Here is a 22873-nt window from a genome sequence, read left to right as displayed (position 1 = left end):
GAATTTAATCAATGGGAATTTTTGTATGGACTTTTGTTTGATTAAAAATATCAAAAGAAACAACCTCAAGCTTTATGGCCCTGTCCTACAACCCTGTGCATCTTAAAGATACTGCATGGAGTAAAGCAAGCAGGTTTTGCCAGTGCCTATGATCAAATCAGTGTCCCAAAACATCTTACAAACAGGTAAATTTTAATACTATGTTGTGTCTGCATCACTGCATTTGTACAAAACAAGATAAAATAGTCCCAAACAAAAATTGCTAATAAGGTAGTACCATTGTGCTTTTAGTTAGAAGTGAGATATTAAAGAAGTATCTAATTTAAAAACCTTTGAAAAAGATGACAGCTGAAATTCATCCCTACTACTTAAAACAAATGATTTTATTCTGAAGTATAAAAGATAAATTAATATGTTATTATAGGAAGGCAATAATCTCGATAACAGTTGGAAAAATAAAAAGGTTGTCATCTGCTTCAGTACAAATAACTACAGGCCTTATTTAGAAATACAATTTTAAAATGTCCTCTTTGAATGCACAGTGACAATGCCTGCAGCAGCACAATGATGCCACAACAGCATCCCTGGATTGCTGCTTGTCCAATGGGCAGCAGCAGCCACTCCTTCACAGTCAGTCCTTCACAGCACCTGAAATAAAATATGTGATAACCACAGCTAAATCCATTTGTACCAACACGTTACTTTTCATTATTAAACTTTATCTTACAAATTCAAGAAAACTAACAGCAGGTCTCAAGTGCATGGTTGCCATCTCAAATTCTGATTTATGTTATTAATGCATTTTTGTTCGCTGTTCTTGTAACTGAAATGCATTTGCTTTCTCCAAGAGCACAACTTACAAATTTTCCAATACCATATCATGTTCCAGCAGATAAGAAGGAAAATGTTATGTAGAATATTTTTGAGAAGAAATCTTCATACGAAAATCCCTCTAAAAATTTTGTACAGTTTAAATGAACACTGTCTTTTGAAATAACTCCTCTACACGAGGCTTAAGGTTTCATGTTGGATTGCATCATTGTTTTTAAGTTGCAAACAGTTCAGGAAGTGCCTGTAGAAACCCCATCAACAATATCAAGGTATGAAGAGGAAAAACACCTATGATGTCCACCAACACTGAGCAAGAAAAATAGCAAAACAAATGTAAGCTGTATATAGAAGTAAATGCAGCCAAACACATCATGTTTGAGGTTAGGGGTTTGCTGTTAGTTTCTAGAGCTTTATTACCCCTACCCCTCCTTTTAAAAACAAGTGAATATGCTGGATCTAATTATTCATTTATAGAAAAAAATAGAGTTTTAGGTGTCTCTAGGGTATATACACAGCAGCCATATTTACATTAGCTAGTGCTGGAACACAAGAAGAGACTCTATCAGCCACTACTATCTCACATCATATTATACTAAGGTTCTTGTTAATTATAAATTTAAAAAGAGGTTATGTTGCTCCTCTATCTATCCATGCATAGCTAGGTGCTTATTCTTTATGAGGAATGCTAGACATACTGTACAGAAACACTTTAAGTAGCATATAAGCAGCTTACAGCTAACAAATGAAAGATTACAGTAATTCCTAATTTTTAATGCGATGCAGTTTTCAAAAAATGTTGTAAAAGTCACTTTTTAGAAAAGTCAATCATTGCAAGCACTAATTTTTTCTTACTTCACTTCATTTAATATAATTTTTCTTCTCATTTCAGAAGGAACTATGGTCACAAAAAATTAGTTTGCTGTAAATCCAATCTGCCTTTTTTTTTAAAATAAAGAAAATTACTTCAAATTCCCAGAAAAATGAAATAAAGCTATTCTTAATGTTCAGCAAGATATTTTTGGTTCCTTTATTTGGAATATTTACAGCTTCTAAGGGTAGCCATGTGCTGTATTGTTACAAAATCCTCACTGCAGATTGAAGCACAGTAAGAACAAAGAATGATTCAACTGAAAACTCTGTGACCTGGTTATTTTATGAGTCCCAAAGGGACAGAGTGGACCAGAACACAAATCAGCCCTCCCAGCAATTCCTTCCCTGAACTAATATATTTTCTGTAATAAGCAAGGAAGGCAATATATTAAGAAGAAAAAGAATGAGACAGACTGTACCCCTGGGCAAGACATACACACTGCCTCTCCACCCCTTTTCCCTAAATAGATTAGGCAATTTATTTTTTAGAACTAGGACAGAAAATTTCTCTGGAAGTCTGGTCAATCAGTCTGCAATACATTACTCATGGAGAAAGTTTTCTTACATTATGTTATTTTTAAACAAAGAAGGAACCATATAATATTCTAAATGGAGACAGAAGCCCTCTGCAACATATTTCATGGCTTACACAGAACACTTCCAAAATCCAGTGGTTTTTTATCTACTTCACTACAATGAAAATAAAATTTCATTTCCTTATCCCAAGTCTTGGAAGGAACGTGACCAGAGCAGGTCTATTTTTGAAAGCCTTTCTTAGATCATTCTTAGGCCTCTTCTTACGTGGTATTCCTTAGAAAAAAACAAGACAATTTGTCTGAAAAGAAAGAGTCTAGTCAGCAATTGTACAGGGGCTAGCTAGGAAATTCTTTCTTTCAGAATAATCCCTTAGGAAAAGTTAGAAGTTGTTAATGGTATGTGTGAAAGGTAGCAGCAGTCACTGTGCTGTTCTTGAGCATCATCAACAACCTAAGAGAATTCAAGATGGAAGAGCTGACATTGCTTTAATTTGCAGTGAAACAACCTTCATATTCAGCAGTGACACAGCCAAGCCCTCATGATCTAGAATACAGACCAAAGGCCTTTGGTGTTCACACAGAAGTGAGGCTTCTCTGATACCTCATGCTAGGGAAAGAAACACATAAATGCAGCATAACCAAAGTGACAGAGGCCATCCTGGCTTTGGTGTTTAGCTCTAGCTTGGAAACATCCTTGACTGAACTTATTTCTGCAGAAAGCCTGTTTATCTCAGGTCCTATTTGTACTTTTCATGCACCAAACCAAAGATTTGTATCATTCACAAAGTTAGCTGTCTTCTCAAGTCCCTCCCCAGACTCCCATTCACTAGGCCAAAACATTCTCACTTCTCCTTCCTACCAGCATGCTGGAGCTTTGTGGCCTTTGATGCAATAATTTTCACAAGACAGGTACCTAAGTCATGAGAAGCTCTCATCATACAGCATATTGTTTGTTTCATTTCAAGGAAGACCATATCATCCATAGTCAGAAAATCAGGTCCCTAAACAACACAATCAGTAACCAAATTTCTCCACAGAAAGCAGACAATTAAGAGTTTGCCATAAAATCTGTAATTTCAAAATAATTAAACTTAGGGGATAAGAATACAACTATTCTGGGAGAAGTAATGACACACTAAAGAGACACCATATCATTTCCTCTAGGCAGTACAGTAATGGCATTAAAAATTGATAATTTGTTGTCTATCCAAGGTATGTTTTACCTTTCCACGAGCTTCTAGGCTATGTTGTTTTCTTTCATTCTTTTTTTCTTCAGCTGATTTATTTCCTGATCTCTCTGGAGCAATTCAAACTCTTTTTCACGAAGCTCATCTTTAGAATGCTGGAGTTTCTTCTCTAAGCTCTCAATCTGAACAGAGAATGCAATTAAATCAGAATCAATATTTTACCAAAGTCAGAACAATTCCATTAAAAAAAAAAAACCACAAAACAAACAAAACTCCCAAATATTGTCAGTATTGACCCTGACTTTGGATTCCTCTGTCAATTTTTTGTCTATATTTTCCTTTACTAAAAGAGCAGTTTGGGAGCTGTATCATATCAAGTGAAAAATAATTTTTCATTTTTCTACTGTTACAGCCTTACAAAATTTATAGTTTTAATTGACAAACATCTATTTTTACTGGTACATTCCTTCCCTCTCCCTACAATAAAAAAGAGGTTTTATCTTCTACCTGGCCAGCTATTGTGTCCCAGGATCAGACTTTCTCATAGAATTAGCTGCCCTTTTTTAGGGAAACTGGGTTTTGATTAAGAAGGATTACCTGTTTATTGCATTCCTTAATTTCCAACTCTGACTTCTCTAAATTACACTGTAATTGAATTATTTGTTGCTCCATTTCTCCCTTATGCTCACGAACTGTCATATCCAATTGTGTAATCTAGAGGTAAAAAAGGAAGAAAAGGAAATATTTTATTTTTAACTAATATGCAGATTTTAAGAAGCCATATTACAAACTATGAGAGCAAAGTGAAGGAAATCAATCCTTTGCAGCCTCGAGAGTATTTTCTTGAGTAGCTACACCCTAGCTATTTCATTTAAATAGTGGCTAAACATAAAAAGAAAAGGGGAAAATTGGGAAAAAGTCCATAACTGAATAGGTTAGGTCCTCATATACACATAATGCAAGTTATCCTTCTCAAAGAAATACGTGTAGTTTATTACACTAATCCACCTTGTTAGGAAGTGCCAAATTTTGCCAAATCAAAAAAAATCAGTTCATGAAATGCTTTGATGACTTCCTGGGGCAGGTCACAGGGTACTGTGGCAAAAATACATGGCAAGATCTGGCCTCCTTACAATATCAGTTCTTTGAACAGACTTATTCAAATCCCACTCCTTCTCTCTGAACCTCAAATATTCTTGAAGACAAAGGCTGGTAAGTCCTTAAGGAAGAGGTTTATAATAAAGTGACAGAAGCAGAATTTTCCCATGATGGGCATCAAATCCTGAAGTCTGACCAAAAGTCTGAAAATATTTCAAGTGAGCTACAGAAATGTATTCACAACAAAGATACCATTTCATATTTAGAGGCTTCTTTAATGTGAATCAGATAAGCTCCAGTGCAAACAAGGAAAGGAATCTATCATCTTCAAGCACCCTTCAGCACAGATCTTTCTTTCCTCTTAGCAAACATCAAGATGAGAACAGTTGCCCCATAACTTTATCACTATTAAAAATCTTGGGACAGGTTATGGCATAAGGCTTCAACGACACACAGCTGGTTTGAGGTTGGCACTGTGGCTGTAGGAACCAGTAGAGTTTGAGACAATACATCAAAGGAACCAAACCTAGCAGCCTTAACCTAACTTTTCATAAGTTATCTGCTACATAACAGGAATAATTGTCAGTAACATGCTTAAAAATTGTCTCACCTGAGCTACTCTTTGTTTCAGTTCCCAATTCCTTTCTTTCAGTGCTTGGTCCATGTCAAGGAGTTCCTGCTTTTTGTCTTCAATTTCATTCTTGCAATACCTGAAATTCTCATACATTTAATTGCTTAATGCACATTCAGTTGCTTAGCTTCAAATATCCAGCTTGAAAATCATAAGATCAATTATTTACTTACAGGGTATTACCCTAAAGGTGAATTGATTGGAAGGAAACAAACCCAAATAGAATAATTCTGTTAATTATATTCCAGGTGGGGAATTCTAAGTAACTTCAATATTCAATTTATTTAATTGACTATATCAGGATTCTTTAAAAAATAAAGTATAATTAATTTGTGGTCAGAAAGTAAACTGGACAATTTGACTATTCTTATGATTACTTCACAGCTTTAAGATTCTGAAAATAATTTCAGCAGATTTTAAAACAGAATTCCCCAAAAAGAATTCAGCACCACTTTTAGACATTAAAAATGAGCCGAGGATCTCAAGTATCAAGTTATCTGATGGCCCAAACCACCTAAAACTTATAGAGAGCTGCTAAGAACATTAAAAAACCCCATCAAATTACTTGTTATTCTTAAGGAATAACCAACATAACTAAGTTTTCAGGAAAGAAAAGATAGCAGCTCACCTGAGCTCAGTTGTTAGATTCATGATAGCAATGTTCTTCTCCTCCAGAGAGGACTGTGCATTCTGCAATGCATCTTGCAACTCCTGAAGCTGTGTTAAAGTGATCTTTAATTCTCCACAGGCATTCTGTAACGCAGATTCCAGTTCTGCTATTTTCTGTAAGGCTTTCCTGTGGCAAGTCTCACTTTGAAGAAGCTTATCTTCAAAATCATTCACTATTTTACACACACACCACAAAAGAGAATGTTTAATCATCAGTTTAATCATCAGGGTCTTCATGCAACACCACTATCTAGTAGCACTTGTGGTCATAATAAATTTTCAGTATCACTATTTTTTAGGACAATCTAGAAAATCAGTGACTACTTATACAAAAGATGTTTATGGTACCTAAGTATTTGCTAGTTTTATTCACTTCATAATCAACAACTGACTGGAAACATAAGGATATAACTAAAAAACCTGGCCAAGGAGACAGTACAGACACAGTATAGTAACTGACCATGCAGTGCTAGGAATAGTGCAAGCAGAATTGCTGCTATTTCTATGGCTTAAAACAATGGTCCAATTAAACTAAATGGAAGATGATGGATTGGAATGTTTGTTATTTCCATAGACTTGTAGGGTTTTCTGTTAGTTTCAAAGAGCTGCATTTTTTGAATAGCATATCCTTTATTAAAGCTAAGTGTCTCATTTGACTATTACATTAATAATCTGCATTACCAATTTACAGGGAAACTACTTAGTATTTCACCTGGGGTGAAGGTATATACCACAAAAGTGAGAATTAGCAAAAGTATGTGAAAAATGTTTGTGATTTTTTTGGGTTGTGGGGGTGTTGTTCATTTGGGTTTGGTTTTGTTTTGGTTTAAGAAGATTATCAGTTTTTGACCCTCATGTACTTGATTATGAAAGAGGGGGAAAGAAAAATGTCCAATACATATAGAGAAATAGTTTAATGAAAGGAAGACTGAGAAACAAAATAGCCAAATTACCCTCATTTGCCTTTCTGTTGAGCTCTGATCTTGCTTCTTCCAGAGTGATATCCAACTGATTTATCTGCAGTGCTTTGTTTGCACCATCTTGTTTTAATTGCACTACTTCTTTTTCCATGCCAGTAAGTTCATTCTTGTACTGATCCATCTTCAATTTAATCTGCCTAAGAGAAGGAACCAGAACAAAATGAACCAAGGAATAACAAGAGCAACATGCTCTAAGACAAGTGTTTGTGAATAAAATAGAAATAAAAGTCATGTTAAGTAGGCTTTTTTTGTAATCAAAGCTATATTCTTTAAGACTAGCAAACTCCTGTAGAATGTACTGTCTACAATTACAAGCAAGCTGATATGGTTATGATTTGAACTGCTTTATGAAGTGCTGTCTTAAGGCTGAGTAGGTTGCCAGGACATGCATTAATTCCATTGGAAAACTGTTCCAGAAAGTCATGCCTCTGCTAGTCAGAAGCTTCCCTTCTGACTTCCAGTCTGTGCTAACAGAGAGACTGAAGTGTAAGCCCACAGCTGAACACCATTTCAGACAGCAAGTGTTCTGATCCATATGCCCATGTGCAGAATACTTCTCTCTTTTATCCTAAACCTACCTGATTGTACAATTCAGTTCAGCCACCTTCTGTCTGTTTAAATCTGCTTCCTGAGCAGCTAGGCGCAGTTTCTCCTCCACCTTTCTCAACTCATCTTCTGCACATGCTTTCTGCTTCTGAAGCTCTTTTTCCAAAGTGGATACCTATTGGAAATGGCATTAAAGAGTAGTTTCAAATTACATACCAAAGAAATAGACATTCTTGTCTTGCAAATCACGTAGGGAGAGTTTTTACACAACAGATTTCTTTATAATCTGTATGTAATTTAAAACTAAAACTCTGCACATTTGAAAGACAAATAGTTTCCAGTAAATGCAACAAGATGCAAGTTTCTGAATTTAAATGCACCTCTACTTAACTGCAGTCTAGGGCTTGATCTTCCAAGTACCTAGCCACTCTAATGCTAACTAAAATTTTTGATAGCTCAGAACCTGGATTAAGATAAAACAAGCCACTAAACTCTTTATTTTACATATATCAAATAATAATTATCCACGCCGTTATCAAAGAAATATTCAGATTTTATAGGTATAATGAAAACATATATAAGGCATTTAATTTTCTCCATATATGTAGACACTTCTCACCATACTGTACCTGTTTTTCAAGTTTAATTTGATTATCTTCCAACTCCCCATTTCTAATAGTTTCTTGCTGTAACATTTGCTGCTGATGATGCAAAGTTTGTTGCAGGAGAATATTCTGTTCGCTCATGTCCCGAATAGTCTGACCTTTAATTTTTATTTCTTTCTGCAAATAATGAAGCTGAAAAGACATTTATTTTCCATTACAAGAAAACACTTTTATTTGCAGTTGCTTCAACTATTCTCTCTTAATGAACACAGAATCACACTTGTGATGCAATAAAACTTTTGTGTCTGAATTTCGTTACATTACAGTTTCAACAGTACATAACAGATCTCATAATTCATCACTGTATTATGCTCTATACAGTGAGGAAAGTAGTAACTTCTCTGTCAGTCCCAGGTTTTGATTCTTGCTTTCTAAATATAACTTGTCAATATTTTAAAAACATACATAGCAGATTTTTAGTTAAAACTACTTTTCTTCTGCCAGTCTTCTTTACTTCTCAGAAAGTCCTTGTTTTCCCCTTGAGATTTTGTTCTCAGTCCTCCCCTTTATTTCTTTTTGCCTGTATGACAATAGTCATTCCAATTAAAAAAAGGAATTTTGAGTGCCTAGCTTGTTTTATGTTGACTAATCTGGTTTCTCAGTGGTGAATGCCAGAGGGAACTGGTCTGGGGCGGGGAAGGGAGTGTTCTTGGAAAAAAAAAAGCCTCACTTGCTACATTTGATGTTTCACACAGCACCCAGTCCCTTCATGTGCAGTATAGGAGCAGCAGGGTTTAGGAAGCAGCAGTAAATATCACAGGTTTATGTGGGACACAGACCACACACAATTTCCATCAAACTAATACTGTACAGGGTCCAGCAACCTCCACTTGACTAAAGCCTCTCTCAGCAGGTAGGCCAGCACTGACATGATCTGCCTGCTATATAATTAGTTCATCCACAAATAAAAATCCCTTCTAATATTTAAAGTTAACTCTTTCTTGCTTTCAAGTAGTAGTGGAAAGTATGATAAAACTCAGGGTCTAGAAGTAAACATTTTTTTGTGCCCAGGACTTCTTCCCCATTAAGACAGTTGGAAAACAGATCAATTTTGTGCCCTTCAATTTATATTACAATAGTGCTCTCTCCATTTTTTCCACGATAATGTTTTGTTTCACATTATTCTGATTTTGTTACTTCTTTCAACAATTCATTTATCTCAGTGCTTCTTTTCCCTTAAATTACTCCGTGGTTTTGAGTTATAATTTTCTCCTTCACCCTCACAAAATGTATCATTTGTTTCCAGCTTACTTCCCATCTACAGATCCTGTTGCAAATTTTGGGTGTCATTTCACAAACTTTTAGATTAAATCAATCATAACAAGAGTTCTCTGGAATACAGAAGAGTTATATAACAACCTGTTACCTGTTCAGACCTTTCTTTCAGCTGATTTTCAAACATCTCCTTATTTTCTTGTGACTGACTCAAATACAGTGCAACTTCTTCCTTACATACATTTAGTGCTGACTCAAGTTGTCGTACCTAGGTGAATGCAATAGCTTATTTTAAATTGCATGGCATGGTTTGTATTAACTGGTCTAACAACTGTATTAAAAGACAGCTTTGTGTAAAACATCAGAAAAGTTACATTTTTATCATATGGGTATTAAAACAGTCATGGAAGATTATAGTAAACTTTAAAATTGAAATAGTCTTCAAAAATTGAAATTTTTTGCTAAATGCAAAATTATAATACTTTAGACTGTGTTTATATCAGATGAGACTATCAGTTATGAGAAGATATGCCAGCACGCGTCAGTGGCTACAATTTAAAAACAAACATAGGGTCAATACCAAGTCATTAATCCATCATGTTTCATTACATATAGAACTGCATAAATAAATTTGGAATTATCATCATAGGTGAGTTGGCACACCTTTTTTAAAAAAACCACTCAGATCTTACCACAATTCTTTTTCAAAAGTTACCAAGCAGCATGATTTCCCTTTCTGCACTGGGGACAGTGCCCGAGTTTCACCAAATGGGAAAGGAAGAACTTTGAGCAGTGTCAATACTGTCAATCTATTTTACACTTTTAATGCTCATTTGGGTTTGAGTATTCTCTTACAAATAGCTTATAACCTTGAACTGGCAAACAAACCCCAAGATCTTAAGGCATAGTAATTAAACTTTTCTTAAACAATGCTAGGATTCCTTATCAATGAGAATTGTGCTGAAGTTAGCTGCAAAATATCTCATTCTTTCAATTTTGCAATCAGACTGCCAGTTTTCTAAACTATACTGGACTTTGTATCTCCATCCCCAGCTGATTCAAGAGTTTTGTGAAGAGAAATTACTATGTGTCTTAAAATTAAGTGTCTGTAAAACATCCCAAGTACTGCAAAGCCACTTGGATAGCAAATTGATCCTACACAAGCTCAGAAAGAGCATGAAAACAGCAAAGTCCCCAGTATCTTCTCCCACTGGTATCCTGAAGATTTAATACTTGACTGGGGTAAATCTGCACATGGCATTGGTTTATTAAAATCCTGTTACAAGTGTTGCATGGAAAATGGTTATCAGGCAAACACTAGGAAGAGCTAGGGATGGCTAAAAACATGACCAATATTACAGTATCACATATGTCTAAAACTCATGCCATATGTAGACCAAAAGCATATATAACATTAGCTCTATGAGACAGTGTTGGACTTTAAGAGTACAATAAGCACAAGTTTGTCCTATTTGTAACTACAGTAATTGCACTAAGCAATTATGCATTGTATAATCTCTTACTGGAGGTTTCATCATACTTCTTTTAATTAAAAAAAAAAAACCAAAAAAATGAAACAACATATTAAAAAGAAATACTTCAGACAAATAACTTCTGGAATATTTACTTAAGATAAATTTATATAAAGGCTTTTCTATAAAAGATAAAAGGATATACACTGTTACTGCAAACTTTAAAACTATTACTTGAATGTTACAGAGAGTTTACTAACTTTGATTTTTTCTTCTGTTAACTGACTTTCCAGCATCTTCAATCCTTGATCTTTCTTGACATTTTGATTTTCCATTTCCTGTTTTTACAGACATTTTTATTCAAGAGAACCAAATATAAACATTACATAACATTAATCTAATTTTATAAAGTTATAAGTAATTTACTAAAAACTGATAATGAGGAAAAAACGTAGATCAGTGTATCTAAAACACAACTGCTTGTATAATGTATTTGTATGCATGATAGTCTGAAGTGAATTTGGCTGCTGAGAGATGTCTCTTCATATTCTGCAGCAGAGGTATTATTAAAAGGAATAAAACATTATCATACTAGAACATTATTGGTTTTCCACCTAGTGCAGGATTGATGCAATCATTCTTTATGCAGATTTCTTTCCTTTCCTTAGAGAAAGAAGCACAAGAGGCAATCCAGAGGCATAAAAAATGCTAAGACAGAAAATACTGAAGGGACCTTTAAATTTGTACAATATATAGTAGAAGTAGTAGCAGTAATTGGTGACTACACCAGATTCAGTCAATTACTCTAACAAGAATTAAGAAGCATAAAGATATCTTTCATTTTCCCCAATTTTCCCATGTATTTATGGATATGCTTTCCATTATTTTTAGTCACTTGCTTGATTTGCATTTAAAGAAAGTCAAGAGCCAACTTTACCTCTCTGTTTCCTATCAGCAGCCCATCCAATGATTTGATGTGATGCTGTTTATACATAACATCTTGCTGTAAAATAGATATTATTTTCTTTTGTTCAATGACTTGTTGATGTTTCTTCTCTAGCTGTGTTCGAAGCTGTCGTAAGTAAATAGCAATTTATTCCTTTAATAAAAATGTATTAATCTAAATGTGATCCATATTTATTCACCTATCATTTTTATAATGAAAATTAAATACATTACTGCCATCAGCAGTATTGCACATTATCAAGAAATCCCAAGCACTTAATATCTTAATTCCAGAGGAGAAAGAGGGCAGACAGAGTGCAATTGTCTGTCACCAGCCAACACAATAAGGCATGCACACATTTTTTACTAAAAGATGAGAAGCTTCTTAAACAGCTAGAAATAATCACAGTTATATTTCTAATCACATGGAAAAACATTTCTTCTCTAGAGACTGAAAAACCCCTGAATGCAGATGCTCATAAGGCTCAGTTTGGCAGAGGTTCAGGCAACAAGAACATTTTTAGAAGCTGTCATGCTTTAAACCCAGTAGGCACTAAAGCTATACTTTTTTTTCTGTGTGCTTGAAGCAAAAAACAATGGTACTCTTCCTAAGTCCTTACTTCTCTTCAGTTGAGCAGGACTTGAATATTTCAGAGGGAAAGTTGTATAGCTAGTTAGATGGAAAATGTAGTAAAATCAGGGTATGTAGAGAGAAGAAAGAGCTTTTAAACATAACATTTTAATGGATGTGTCTCAAAATTACAAGACAAATCAATTAAGGAAAAAGTTACCAAGTATAACACTCATACATACTACCATACAATAAAGGCTTACTAGAGCAATCTGTTTCTCCATTTCTTTGTGCTGGTCAAGGTGAAGCAATTTTTCATTTTCAAAAGCAGAAGTTATTTTCTCATGTTCTTCACTGATAGTTGTTTCCAGCTCATGAATGCATCTGTTTTTTCCCTGGGAAGTGGTAACAATAAAAGGACTTAATAAAAACATTCAGCTGTGATAATAAACAGTGTTTTATTTGATCATCTGGTTTCTAGATTTCATAAAGGAACAACAAACAAAATTCTGAAGTTACACAGAGCATGTGTCATCTCAAAGGATGCCACTTATAGCACAGGTATAAAATGTCAGTAAATGCAGCCACTCCAGAGACAAGGTGTCTGCCAAGATGGATTATGGCACAGGGAACTCCTGACAAAGACAAAAAGAAATTCTATGTTCATATGGATATATGGAATCTTTAAAATACCATTTGGAAGACTTTTTAATTTACAAATCTACATCCATGTCACTGAAACAAATGGCAACTCAACAGGGCCAGATCTTCATTGCCTATGTGATCACATGGAAAACGTAACATGTTCATTAATAACTTGCCACACTCTTGGACAGGGAAAAAATTGTTTTATTTCAAACAAGATTCTGTTTTTAAAACCTTTGTTCCTGAAATCTGCACAGATTATTTAGCAGATCTGAAAGTCCACACATTTTGAATACAGGGAATACTACTGTCAAGGTAAACCTTTATGTCTTTTTAAATAAATGTGGTTTCTCACTGAGAACATTTTTTACCATGAGTTCCAGTTCCAACTCAACATTTCTCTCTGCAGCAGTGGAATAAGCAATAGTCTTTTCTTCCAACTGTTTCTCAAGTGCAGAAAGCTGAGAAGATTTCTTTCTTACCTGAAATTAAATATGGCACAAAACAGCATGTAGACAACTATTTCAGTTTTATTCAAATATTTGTATGCACTTTCTTATCACCTAATCCATTTTAGCTACTACTACAGTAATTTTAATAAACTGTCTGGTTGATTTTGTTGAACTATTATATTTTATTACTTACAAAGAAAGATTCAGGACAATTTACGTACGTTTTATCCAATTAATTATCAGTGAAATGGCTTTACATATTTATAATATTTACATTCATTATTAGGAAATAACTGCAGAACCCATTATGCTGAATTCTATAAACACATTAGCACCAGAATAGAAATATTAGCAATTTAATTTATTCACCCTGAGAAAAGCTGGCTGAAGCTTAAATTTTTTCTTTTGTGACTCCCTGGTAATAATGTTCATCTCTGGCAACTATAGTAACACTTAATGAGGAAAAATACAACCTTTAATGAGGAAAAATACAACAAGATTCCTTCAACCTGTTTCCTAGGATTACCCATTAGTTCAACCACACCAAAGCAACAAGACTGTGCATATTTTCCATGTAACAAATCAAAGTAGTAGCAGAAAAGCCTACTAACTTTAAAACAGTATTACTGACAACTAACCCTACACCAGCTTTAAAACAGTATTTCTGACAACAAATTAACGTTGCTAAGCCTTTCTGCTTGCTGAAAAGTTTAGTTTGAATTTTTCTCAAATTAATCAGATTTAAAAATTATTATGGCAATTGCAGTTTTTCCATAACTATTGACTCAACTATCTTTGAGTACTGAATTGAAGAAAAAAGGGCATATTCTTTTCAGTGCTATTTAAAACTTACTTCTCTCTCTAAGCTACTAGTTTTTGAAGCCTTCTCCAATAGGTCTTCCTGTATGATTTGAAACTGACTGGTTCTTTGAGCCATGCTGGTCCTCAAGGCAGAATTCTCATCATCTGCTTTTATCAGTTTAGTGCGTAGCTCTTCTATCTCTTTCTGGAATTTTTGCCTCACCTTTTCAAATTGTTTGCTTATAAGTTCCAACTGTTGACATTTTCTCCTCTCTCAAAGTAGAAAAAATAAATTTAAGATTAATTTAAAAAAGAACATGCAAACCCATAATGTAACTGAATGCAGTGACTCATGAAAACAAATAAAAATCACAATAAAACCCCAACAAACAAACAAACAAAATAAAGACAGCATCATACAGGTGCCCTGACATAATTTCATGGAGCAGTCCTAACAGTAATGACAGAAGCAATCAGAGAAACACTAACAGCAGGAAACAGAGAAAAGAGTCAACAAAAATACAGAGATTTTAGCACAATCTGCCAAAAGAAAAAATACATGGTTCCATTTCAATACAACTCCTAGCTCAGCTACTGCTGACCAAGTAACTTAAGCAGCTAAAGAAATAAATATATTGTGTCTGGAGAACATGACAGTTTCCAAAGTGGCAAAATGCTCCCTGTTCAAACAAAGCATACATGCTGTAAAACCAACTTGAACCCTTGCCGAACATTTCTGTTCTGTGGATTAATTAGAAAACTTAATAGCTATTTCAGCAAGCTTACCTCCTGGATTTCTGATCAATTTGACAGGCTCTGTTTCTAGGTCACATAACCTGCTGTTCCCTTGTCCTTCATTACCATTAGAAAGATGCTCAGCTCCAGTACAGATAGTTAAGTTTGCATCAGACTTTTGAATTTCTGCTTCTTTCATTGCCAGTTTAATGCTATTATAAAGAAGGAGACAGCTATTTAACATTCTTTCTGCATGTTAATTCTAATAGCACCTTATTATCTGCCTAATCTTGCCATAGTTCAGTAACCAGAAAGTTATACCTTAGGTCTGCAATCAAAGGTTTACTTGATTCACCACAAGATTCAGAGGTAACTTCTTTTGCTGAGGAACTCAATAGCTTGTGTTTGAAATGGTGCCATTTAAACTAAAAGTTAACAGAAAACAAAGATCAATGAAAAAAAAAATCAACCTTTTATTGCTTCATAGCATCCTTAATTCGTGTGTATATATTTCATATCCTGGCATATGAAATTTAAGACACATATACCAGGATATTAAAAGTTTGAATAACTCAATCCTTAAAATTATTCAAAACATAACACACTGTTAAGATTATTTCAGTTATTCTACCTCTTCAGGTGTACTTAAAGACAACTGAGAAATAATGGTTTCCAGCACGTTGAGCTCTTCCCTTGAATCCTCTATTTTTTGATAACATAATTTCAAGTGGTTATGTTGCTGTGCAGTAAGTGCTCTCAGCTCTTCATTTTCACTTATTAGAGCATTTTTCTGTTTAAGTACTATTTCTTTTTCAGAAAGTTCACTCTCAAGCTTGATGATCTTCTGATCAGACTGACTCAGCATTGATGACATTTCAGTGTTCTTTGCTTCTAGAGCTTTAATTTCTTCTTTTGAGTTGTGATTCTCTTCCTTTAATTGTCTAAAAAGACATTTAAAAGATATTTTCATTACTAGAGGCAGAGACTTACTGAGGAGACTCAAACTAGTGTAAAGGTGTTCATACACCACCCACTCTTGCCAAAATGGCCTAAAGAACAACAATTAAGACAGTAACATGAGTGTGGACAAAGCATGTAAATTGAATAACACCAAAATGTCTTTGCAGGTGTTTGTCCAAACCTAACAATTTTAAAGACAATCAGCTGATGGTTGTCTACCCTCATTAAAGCAATGAGGGAATTACCAAAGAACTTCTGAAAAGAAGGGGCTTCAGCTTGAAATGAAACATACAAGAAACATACAAGAAACATAAACACTTGTAGCAGTTGGAGTTGGGACAGAGAGCTGTCCAAAGCAGGTTTGACTGTTCCACAAGCTGCAGTCAGCATCACAGCCTCCAGTGAGGCCTGAGTGCAGCCCATGGCCCCCAGCAGCCAGCTGGCAGTGCAGGGACCCCCAGGGCACTGCTCACAGGGGCAGCCCAGGGCAGAGCACAGGGGACAGCCAAGCAGAGCAGCCCATGGCCCCCAGCAGCAGCCAGTGGGAACAGTGCCCCAGGAGGCTCCGGGCGCTTCTTCCGGGAATGGGGGCAGCATGTGGGATAAAAGTGCTTAAAAATTAGTTACAGAAAGCGAGTAGAAATGTATTGAACTATATGAATTGAGCAGAACATTCACTGTGACAGTTGCAACATGCAAGTTCTTGTAAAAACACTGTGCAGAGAATTTTTAAAAGCCTTTGTGTTACCTTAGTTGCTCTTCTAGGATGTCTAGATCCTTCCTGTAGCTGATACACTTATCATTCAACTTCCCTTTTTCTTTTTCACAATTAATTAAACGTTCTCCCAAGAGTACTTCTTCAGCTTTAGCCTTAAAATCAATTTTTTTTCATTACTGTACAGCAATAAACCAAACTTTCATGTCAAGAGGCTATTTTAAAAATAATATTATGCTCTTTCTGGTAAGTCAGTAGATAATACTATTGGTCACTATTGTGAAGAGAAGGCAAGAGGCAAAGAAATTTTATTTTCCTGTAATTTAGGGAAAAATTAACTTAATATTTTAGAGTATATTTGTGGTTGTTCCACAAGGAAAGAAGTCTAACAAAACTAAAATCTCTGTAAGAGCTAAGTTATTTTCTCCTCTCACAAGGCAGGAACAATTAACTTTGGGAGATGACTTCATTTTCATCTTAGCTCTTCTTCAGCACATGTTTCATTGACCAGCTTATACATATGGAAGAAAAAGAGCTTTTAAAGGATCTTGTATTTTTAAAATGTAAACTTCCCAGCTGGCAAGCAGGAGACATAAGAAACAGCAGCAGTACTAGGATACCGAAAAGATGCAGACTCCAAAGATCCAGACTGTGCAAAGACAGTGTAAAATGATATAACTGAATTTATCACTGCAAACAGTTGCTTACCCTGTCCCACCTCTTTTAGGCTTTGCCACCAACAAGTGGAAACAATTGACTCACTGATGAACCTCTTGCTATTGGCTGCCTGGCCTATTGGAAGAAACATCTTCACACCATGGCAACTACGAGCGAAGAAAAAATACTCACCTTTTCTAATTGTTCAGTTATTTCTGCTTTATACTTCATAAAAGCCCTTGTCAGCTCCTCCACATTCAACAAAGCTTCATTTCTTTGCTGTTGAGCTCTGTCAAGCAAAAGATGCAAACCAATTTTAAAACCCACAAACTCCAGCCATTAATGTAACTATCTTCTCCAGTTACTAAAAACAACTACTACAGTGATTGCTCCAGGTACTTCCTTTCTTCTCTCAGCTTTCCAAGCCCCAGATATCACAGGAGGCTGTGCTCCAAGAAAGAACCCAGAGTCCCCACTGCTTCCCTCTGTCACTCCACAGCACTGCCCCTTCCCCTGTCATTGCTCATTAGGGAGGGAGCTGGCAGAGTGAGCTCAGCACAGCTCAGGTGTGCAGTCTGTTCAGGACAGCCAGCACGGGCACACAAGAACTCCTGCTGCTCAATAACATTTCTCTCTTCCAGTAAGGGGCTGGGGATGGGGCAGTGCCTCATCCAAGCACAGCAGCCCTCAGATTGGTGTCTCTCAGTGTAAGGACCGGTGCCCATTTGGAGATGGCAAAAGTATCCAGGGAAGGGGATAAGAGCATTTCAGAACAACAAAATAGCATTAGGCTAAAGCAGTTCAGGTTGCCTGTAAGTAAGTTGTTGCAATCAATGGTTAAAAGTAAACCATAATAATTGTTGATACTAACCATAACATCATACTTAACACCTGGCAGAAGCTCAGCTTTTCTGAAGTACAAAAATATTTACATTTACAACTAGTAACTAAGTACAGCTAGTTCCAACCCCACATGCTCTGAGGGAGCAGCAATCACAAAGCAAAACATTTCTTCAACCAGCAGTGCAAGGCCCCACAGTATTTCAGGATTTTTTGCCATAAGAAGGTTAGAGATAATTTCATGGGTAGAGGCACAAGTCAAACAAAGAGTTTGCATTTAAAAGGTTCAAGAAATGCTTTCCCAAGCCATTAATTCAGGTAATTTTTTTGCTCCAGGTAATGCAGTTAAATTAATAGGGAAGGTAGGGATCTTTTTATTTATTCCACTCACTTATTTAAAATTACATTTTGGAGGTGATAGGAATGTTCATAACAACTTCCAACAGAAAAAATTCCCTAACCCTCCAGTAGTGACAGAGCCACAAGGCTAAAGGATAAAGGAGGCAATAGGAAAGGGAAATGGGGGGCTGAGATGGAATCAGAGCACCCTTTTCAACAGTATCACATAGGTAAGATTAAGGATAACATAAAAATGTCTCTTGATTAGTTGTCCTTTTATCATTTTCCTCACACCAAGGAATACTGCTGAATACCAGCTGCTGAGTATACACTGCAGGTTCTTGAAAGACAAGTACAAAAATAATTCAGGAAAAATAAATTCTGGACGCTGAAGCTTTCCACTGCAGTATACCCATTCTGAAGGAAAAAAACCAGCTGATAAATTGGGCACTAATGTGTGCTATCAGCCTGCAGCTACCAGCTGATCTCAAGATATTAAACATGCCCATTTAAGTAATCAGTACCTTACCACAGAATTTCCCCTTTTTTAAAAAATAACATCCTTAAAACAGAAAAGTAATTTGATTCCACAAAGCAAACCATTGCCAATGGAAATAAACACTTATGCTCTATTATTCTATGCTCCATCTATTAAAATTAGTTAATTACCTCTTTTCTTGCTGGCTTTGTTCAATTAACTCAATTTCCAGAGTTTTATAGCCCTTTTGATATCTTTCCAACATGTGTTCTCTTTCCATTGCTGTTTTCTGATTTTGATCTAGTCTATCTTCTGCATCTCTAGCAAATAAACAAAGCATAATAAAAAATTAAGAACTTTTTGTAAAGAAAATAGATTTTTGTTGTTCTTTAGTGCATACAACGTTCCAGAAGTGCTAGACAAACATGCCATAACTCTCAAAGCTAGCTTAGGAGCACCTGTGGTCTGCAGACTCCCCAGGAGTATGTCTGCAGTCTGGAGTGGTATCTAAGACTTATCAATAGGCACCAGGTGTCACAACTGCCAAGCACCCAGAGAGCTGAGTTGTGTCATAAGCTCTGATCATAGAAATCATATTTTCTCTGCCAAGGTGTGACTGGGAAAGAACACTAAAATATATAAATTTAACAAAAGTATTTTTACTTTTTTTTTGTGTGTGTGTGAAGACAGACTACTGAAACATTAATTGAATATTCCAGAACATGAGGTTGTAAGGCAAGCTGACAACCAGGTATGTCTTCCTGATACCTCTGAACAGCATTTACATCAGTTTTATTTGGCCATTTGCCTTGATTAATGTATTCACAAAGAAAGAATCCTTTATGTTACAAAAAGCACACAAAGGTCATGTTCAAAATTATGTATGCTTGTTGGAAGAGAATAGATGTGGTCACGTGGCAAACAATCACCCTACCCATTGTAAGGGCACATTCCTATTCAGCACACATTACAAACTGGTTTCTTTCACCAGTCTTTATTATTTTTTCTCACTTTCTTGAAGTTCATTCAGCACAAACTAAACCACATCCCTCCTCCTACAAATGGCTCTGAAATGAAAGCTTCAGACCCCAGATTACATGACCTACACAGTATCAGAAATTATGTCATCCCTAAAAAGAGACTGGACTGGCAGGAAGACAACAATAAAATATTGATTTCAAAGTACACATTACTTCAGAATTTTATCTTGAGCTGAAACTTCTGCTTCCAAATTTACAATTTGTTCTTTCAACTTCGGAATGCTGATTAAATGTGTAGCTAAAGCAGCTTCAAGATATGAAATCTGAAATACAAACATATTTGGGGTTTCATTAACATTTGCATATATACAGGCAAGAAACAGAAGAACAATCAGCTTACTGAATGACAGTGCTCTTAACCCCACTGTAAATTATGCTTGTCCATCTACATCACCTTAACTCAAATTTTCTGCTCATTTAACATTCCTTCCAGTTTCCCCTGTGACATTCTGTCGGGCAAAATTATTTCTTTACAGGTTGATCTTGTTTCTTGCTTTTCCCCAGAAGTTTATATCCAACTACTACTTCTTTCAGTGCCAGGCAAACATTTTGTTTATCTATTTATTTGTACTGTTTTGGAGATAACATAAATCCACTAAGGATTGTGCTATGTTTTATTAATATTATATATAACCCAAAATAAACAACATAGTTGTCCTGAAATAAACCTGCACAGACAAGTGTAAACTAAATCAATAAGGATTTATTAGATACAATATTCCTTTCTAACTCATCTTCACTTTTTTCAAAATAGCAATATTAATCCAAGCTGAGAGATCAACTATTGTCATTTCCTAGACAACTGACTACTGTGCCATTATTATTCCCATTACTATCTCAGACACATGAACATACAGTACTAAATGCATTAGAACTATTTTCTTTCATAATGTGTTTTTCATTCTGTGGCTTACTGTCTTTAGACTAAACTTTGGAACATAAGTAGGTGGAATTCATAATTAATATAGTTGTTTTGCCCATGGAGAAATAGATTCTAAACTATTCTGTCCAAGATTAATATTGATTGTGAAATATATACTAAATATTAAATTTACACAGATTAAAATAAGACAAAACCCAGCACATTCTGCTTGGAATTCTAAACTCAAAAATCATGGTCACTGGGTGTCTAGGGGTACACTAAAGATACATACTTTTGTTTTTGACTGCATCAATTCAAAGTTCATTGTTTCCACTCTGTTCTTCAGGTAGTGATTCTGAGAAGTCAAAGATGCATTTTGCTCATGAAGGGCATCCAACGTCTCCTGAAGTTGTTCATTTTCTTCCGCAGTTTTATCCAAAGTTGCAGATACAGAGTAAGACTAGATATAAAAATATGATTGTTTATATATATAAATAAAAACACATCATAGAACCAAAACCAGTGCGGGTTGAAAGGGAACTTTAAAGGTCATTTACTCCAACCACCTTGCAATGAGCAAGAACAACCTGAAGTAGATAAACTTGCTCAGAGCCCTGAGCAACCTGACCTTGAATGTTTCCTGGGATGGGGGTCCTGTGGCTGTGCTGCACCACCCTCATGAGTAAAACACCTGCTACATCTAATCTAAATCAGTTGAAAATCCTTGTCCTATCCCAACAGGACCTGCTAAAAGCTTTGTCCCCATCTTTCTTGCAAGCCACAGCACTGAGAGGCAGAGCAGAAACGTCCCCTCAGCAAAGAACTCGAGGGATACTATGTTTAAGGTGCTGGCTTGACATCATTGCCTGTTTCTACAGTGTATCTACTCCAAGCCCAGCAGCCAAAACTGCTCCAAAACATAGCAAAGAATAGAAAGCCAAGGTAATAAAAAGAAGTAATGAAGAGAAATATTTACTTTGCATTTTCTTTGAAAATCCTGGCGAGGTGTTCTCCCAGAATTCTTCTTACAGCTGGAAAAGCCTTGACAATTGTAATTGGGCTGTACAAAGCCCTCCAGAGGGACATCTATGACATCATCGAAGCAGTGGCTGTAATATTCCCTTGTACTAGTGTTTGGAGGGAGAGCAAAAAGTCACTACTGCTTTTTTTCTTTGTAAGGTTGCTCATAAAGACTATTCAAACAAAAAGCAGAAGAGCAGGTAATCACAGTGATCCATCACACAGAATACAACAGAGTTAGGCTACAGGAGACAGGAGGTTCTCACTCCCAGACACGCTCATACCTGGAAAGCTCTTTCTCTACAGTTTGTAGGTTTCTTTCAGTTCTCCTCAGCTGATTCTGTAATGACTGCACATTTGCAAGCAGGTCGTCACCAGCATCACTTTCAGAGCAAGTCCACATACTACATTCCATTGGTAACATGCATAAGGCTAAAGTAATATTTAACGTAAAACACTGTTAAATGGGCACGAAAACTATTTGTAAAAAAAAAAAAAAAAAAAAAAAAAAAAAAAAAAAAAAAAAAAAAAAAAAAAGAGGAAAGGAGAAAAAAGTACAACAAAGGAAAAACTCAATTTCCAAAAGTATACATTTCACACGCTCCTCCTTCCTACGTTCACTAGATCAAAGTAACAAATCGTCTCTTTTGTGAGGAGCTCTGTATGCATTCATGAAGTACAAAAAGCTCCATGACTTGCCATAAGTGAAACCTGGAAGAACCTGCTATATACATTATTTGCCAAAAATCTGTCACGCAGCGCATGCCAGAGCTCTGGCAGTCCGGTGCACCTGGCGGGGAGCCCGAGAAGCGACCGGCGCACACGCGAACGCGCAAGACTTGCCTCGCCGCCCGCGACCAGCGCAACGAGAGACGAAAGCGAACCGGCCCCGGGCGGACGGGCAGCACCAGAGCCAGGGCGGGGAGCGCCGCAGGATCCCGAGCTAGGGGCCCGGGCTGGCGGAGAGCTGCTGCACGGGGCGCTGGCAGCCGTCCCTCGGCTCCTATCGGGCCGGTGCCGGTACCGGTGCCGATGCCGGTCCGTCCCCGCCACAGCGGCGCCCGGCACCGCTCCCGCCGCGCTCGAACCGCGCGGGGCCCTCACGGCGCAGAC

At 36.2% G+C, this 22873-nt stretch overlaps 1 protein-coding gene across 1 annotated transcript; it reads right to left on the bottom strand.

Moving 5' to 3' along the window:
• Positions 1-562: 562 nt before the first annotated feature.
• On the bottom strand, positions 563-22367 carry CCDC18 (coiled-coil domain containing 18). Its single transcript, XM_084211504.1, has 24 exons — positions 22045-22367; positions 21717-21867; positions 21033-21200; positions 20032-20141; positions 19030-19158; positions 17374-17470; positions 16558-16679; positions 15481-15790; positions 15171-15274; positions 14901-15061; positions 14167-14387; positions 13233-13343; positions 12480-12611; positions 11638-11772; positions 10961-11038; positions 9380-9496; positions 7978-8145; positions 7381-7523; positions 6776-6939; positions 5782-5995; positions 5133-5232; positions 4022-4138; positions 3461-3606; positions 563-648 (listed from the first exon to the last, which is right to left on the bottom strand). Exons 1-23 carry the CDS (start codon positions 22182-22184, stop codon positions 3475-3477), a joined length of 3324 nt encoding a protein of 1107 aa, XP_084067630.1. The 5' UTR covers positions 22185-22367; the 3' UTR covers positions 563-648; positions 3461-3474.
• Positions 22368-22873: the final 506 nt, after the last annotated feature.

The sequence above is a fragment of the Fringilla coelebs genome (assembly GCF_963513975.1).
Source record: "Fringilla coelebs genome assembly, chromosome: 9".
Taxonomy (NCBI): domain Eukaryota; kingdom Metazoa; phylum Chordata; class Aves; order Passeriformes; family Fringillidae; genus Fringilla; species Fringilla coelebs.
Note: the sequence above shows the minus strand (reverse complement) of the source record. Positions and strands in the feature narration are given on the sequence as shown.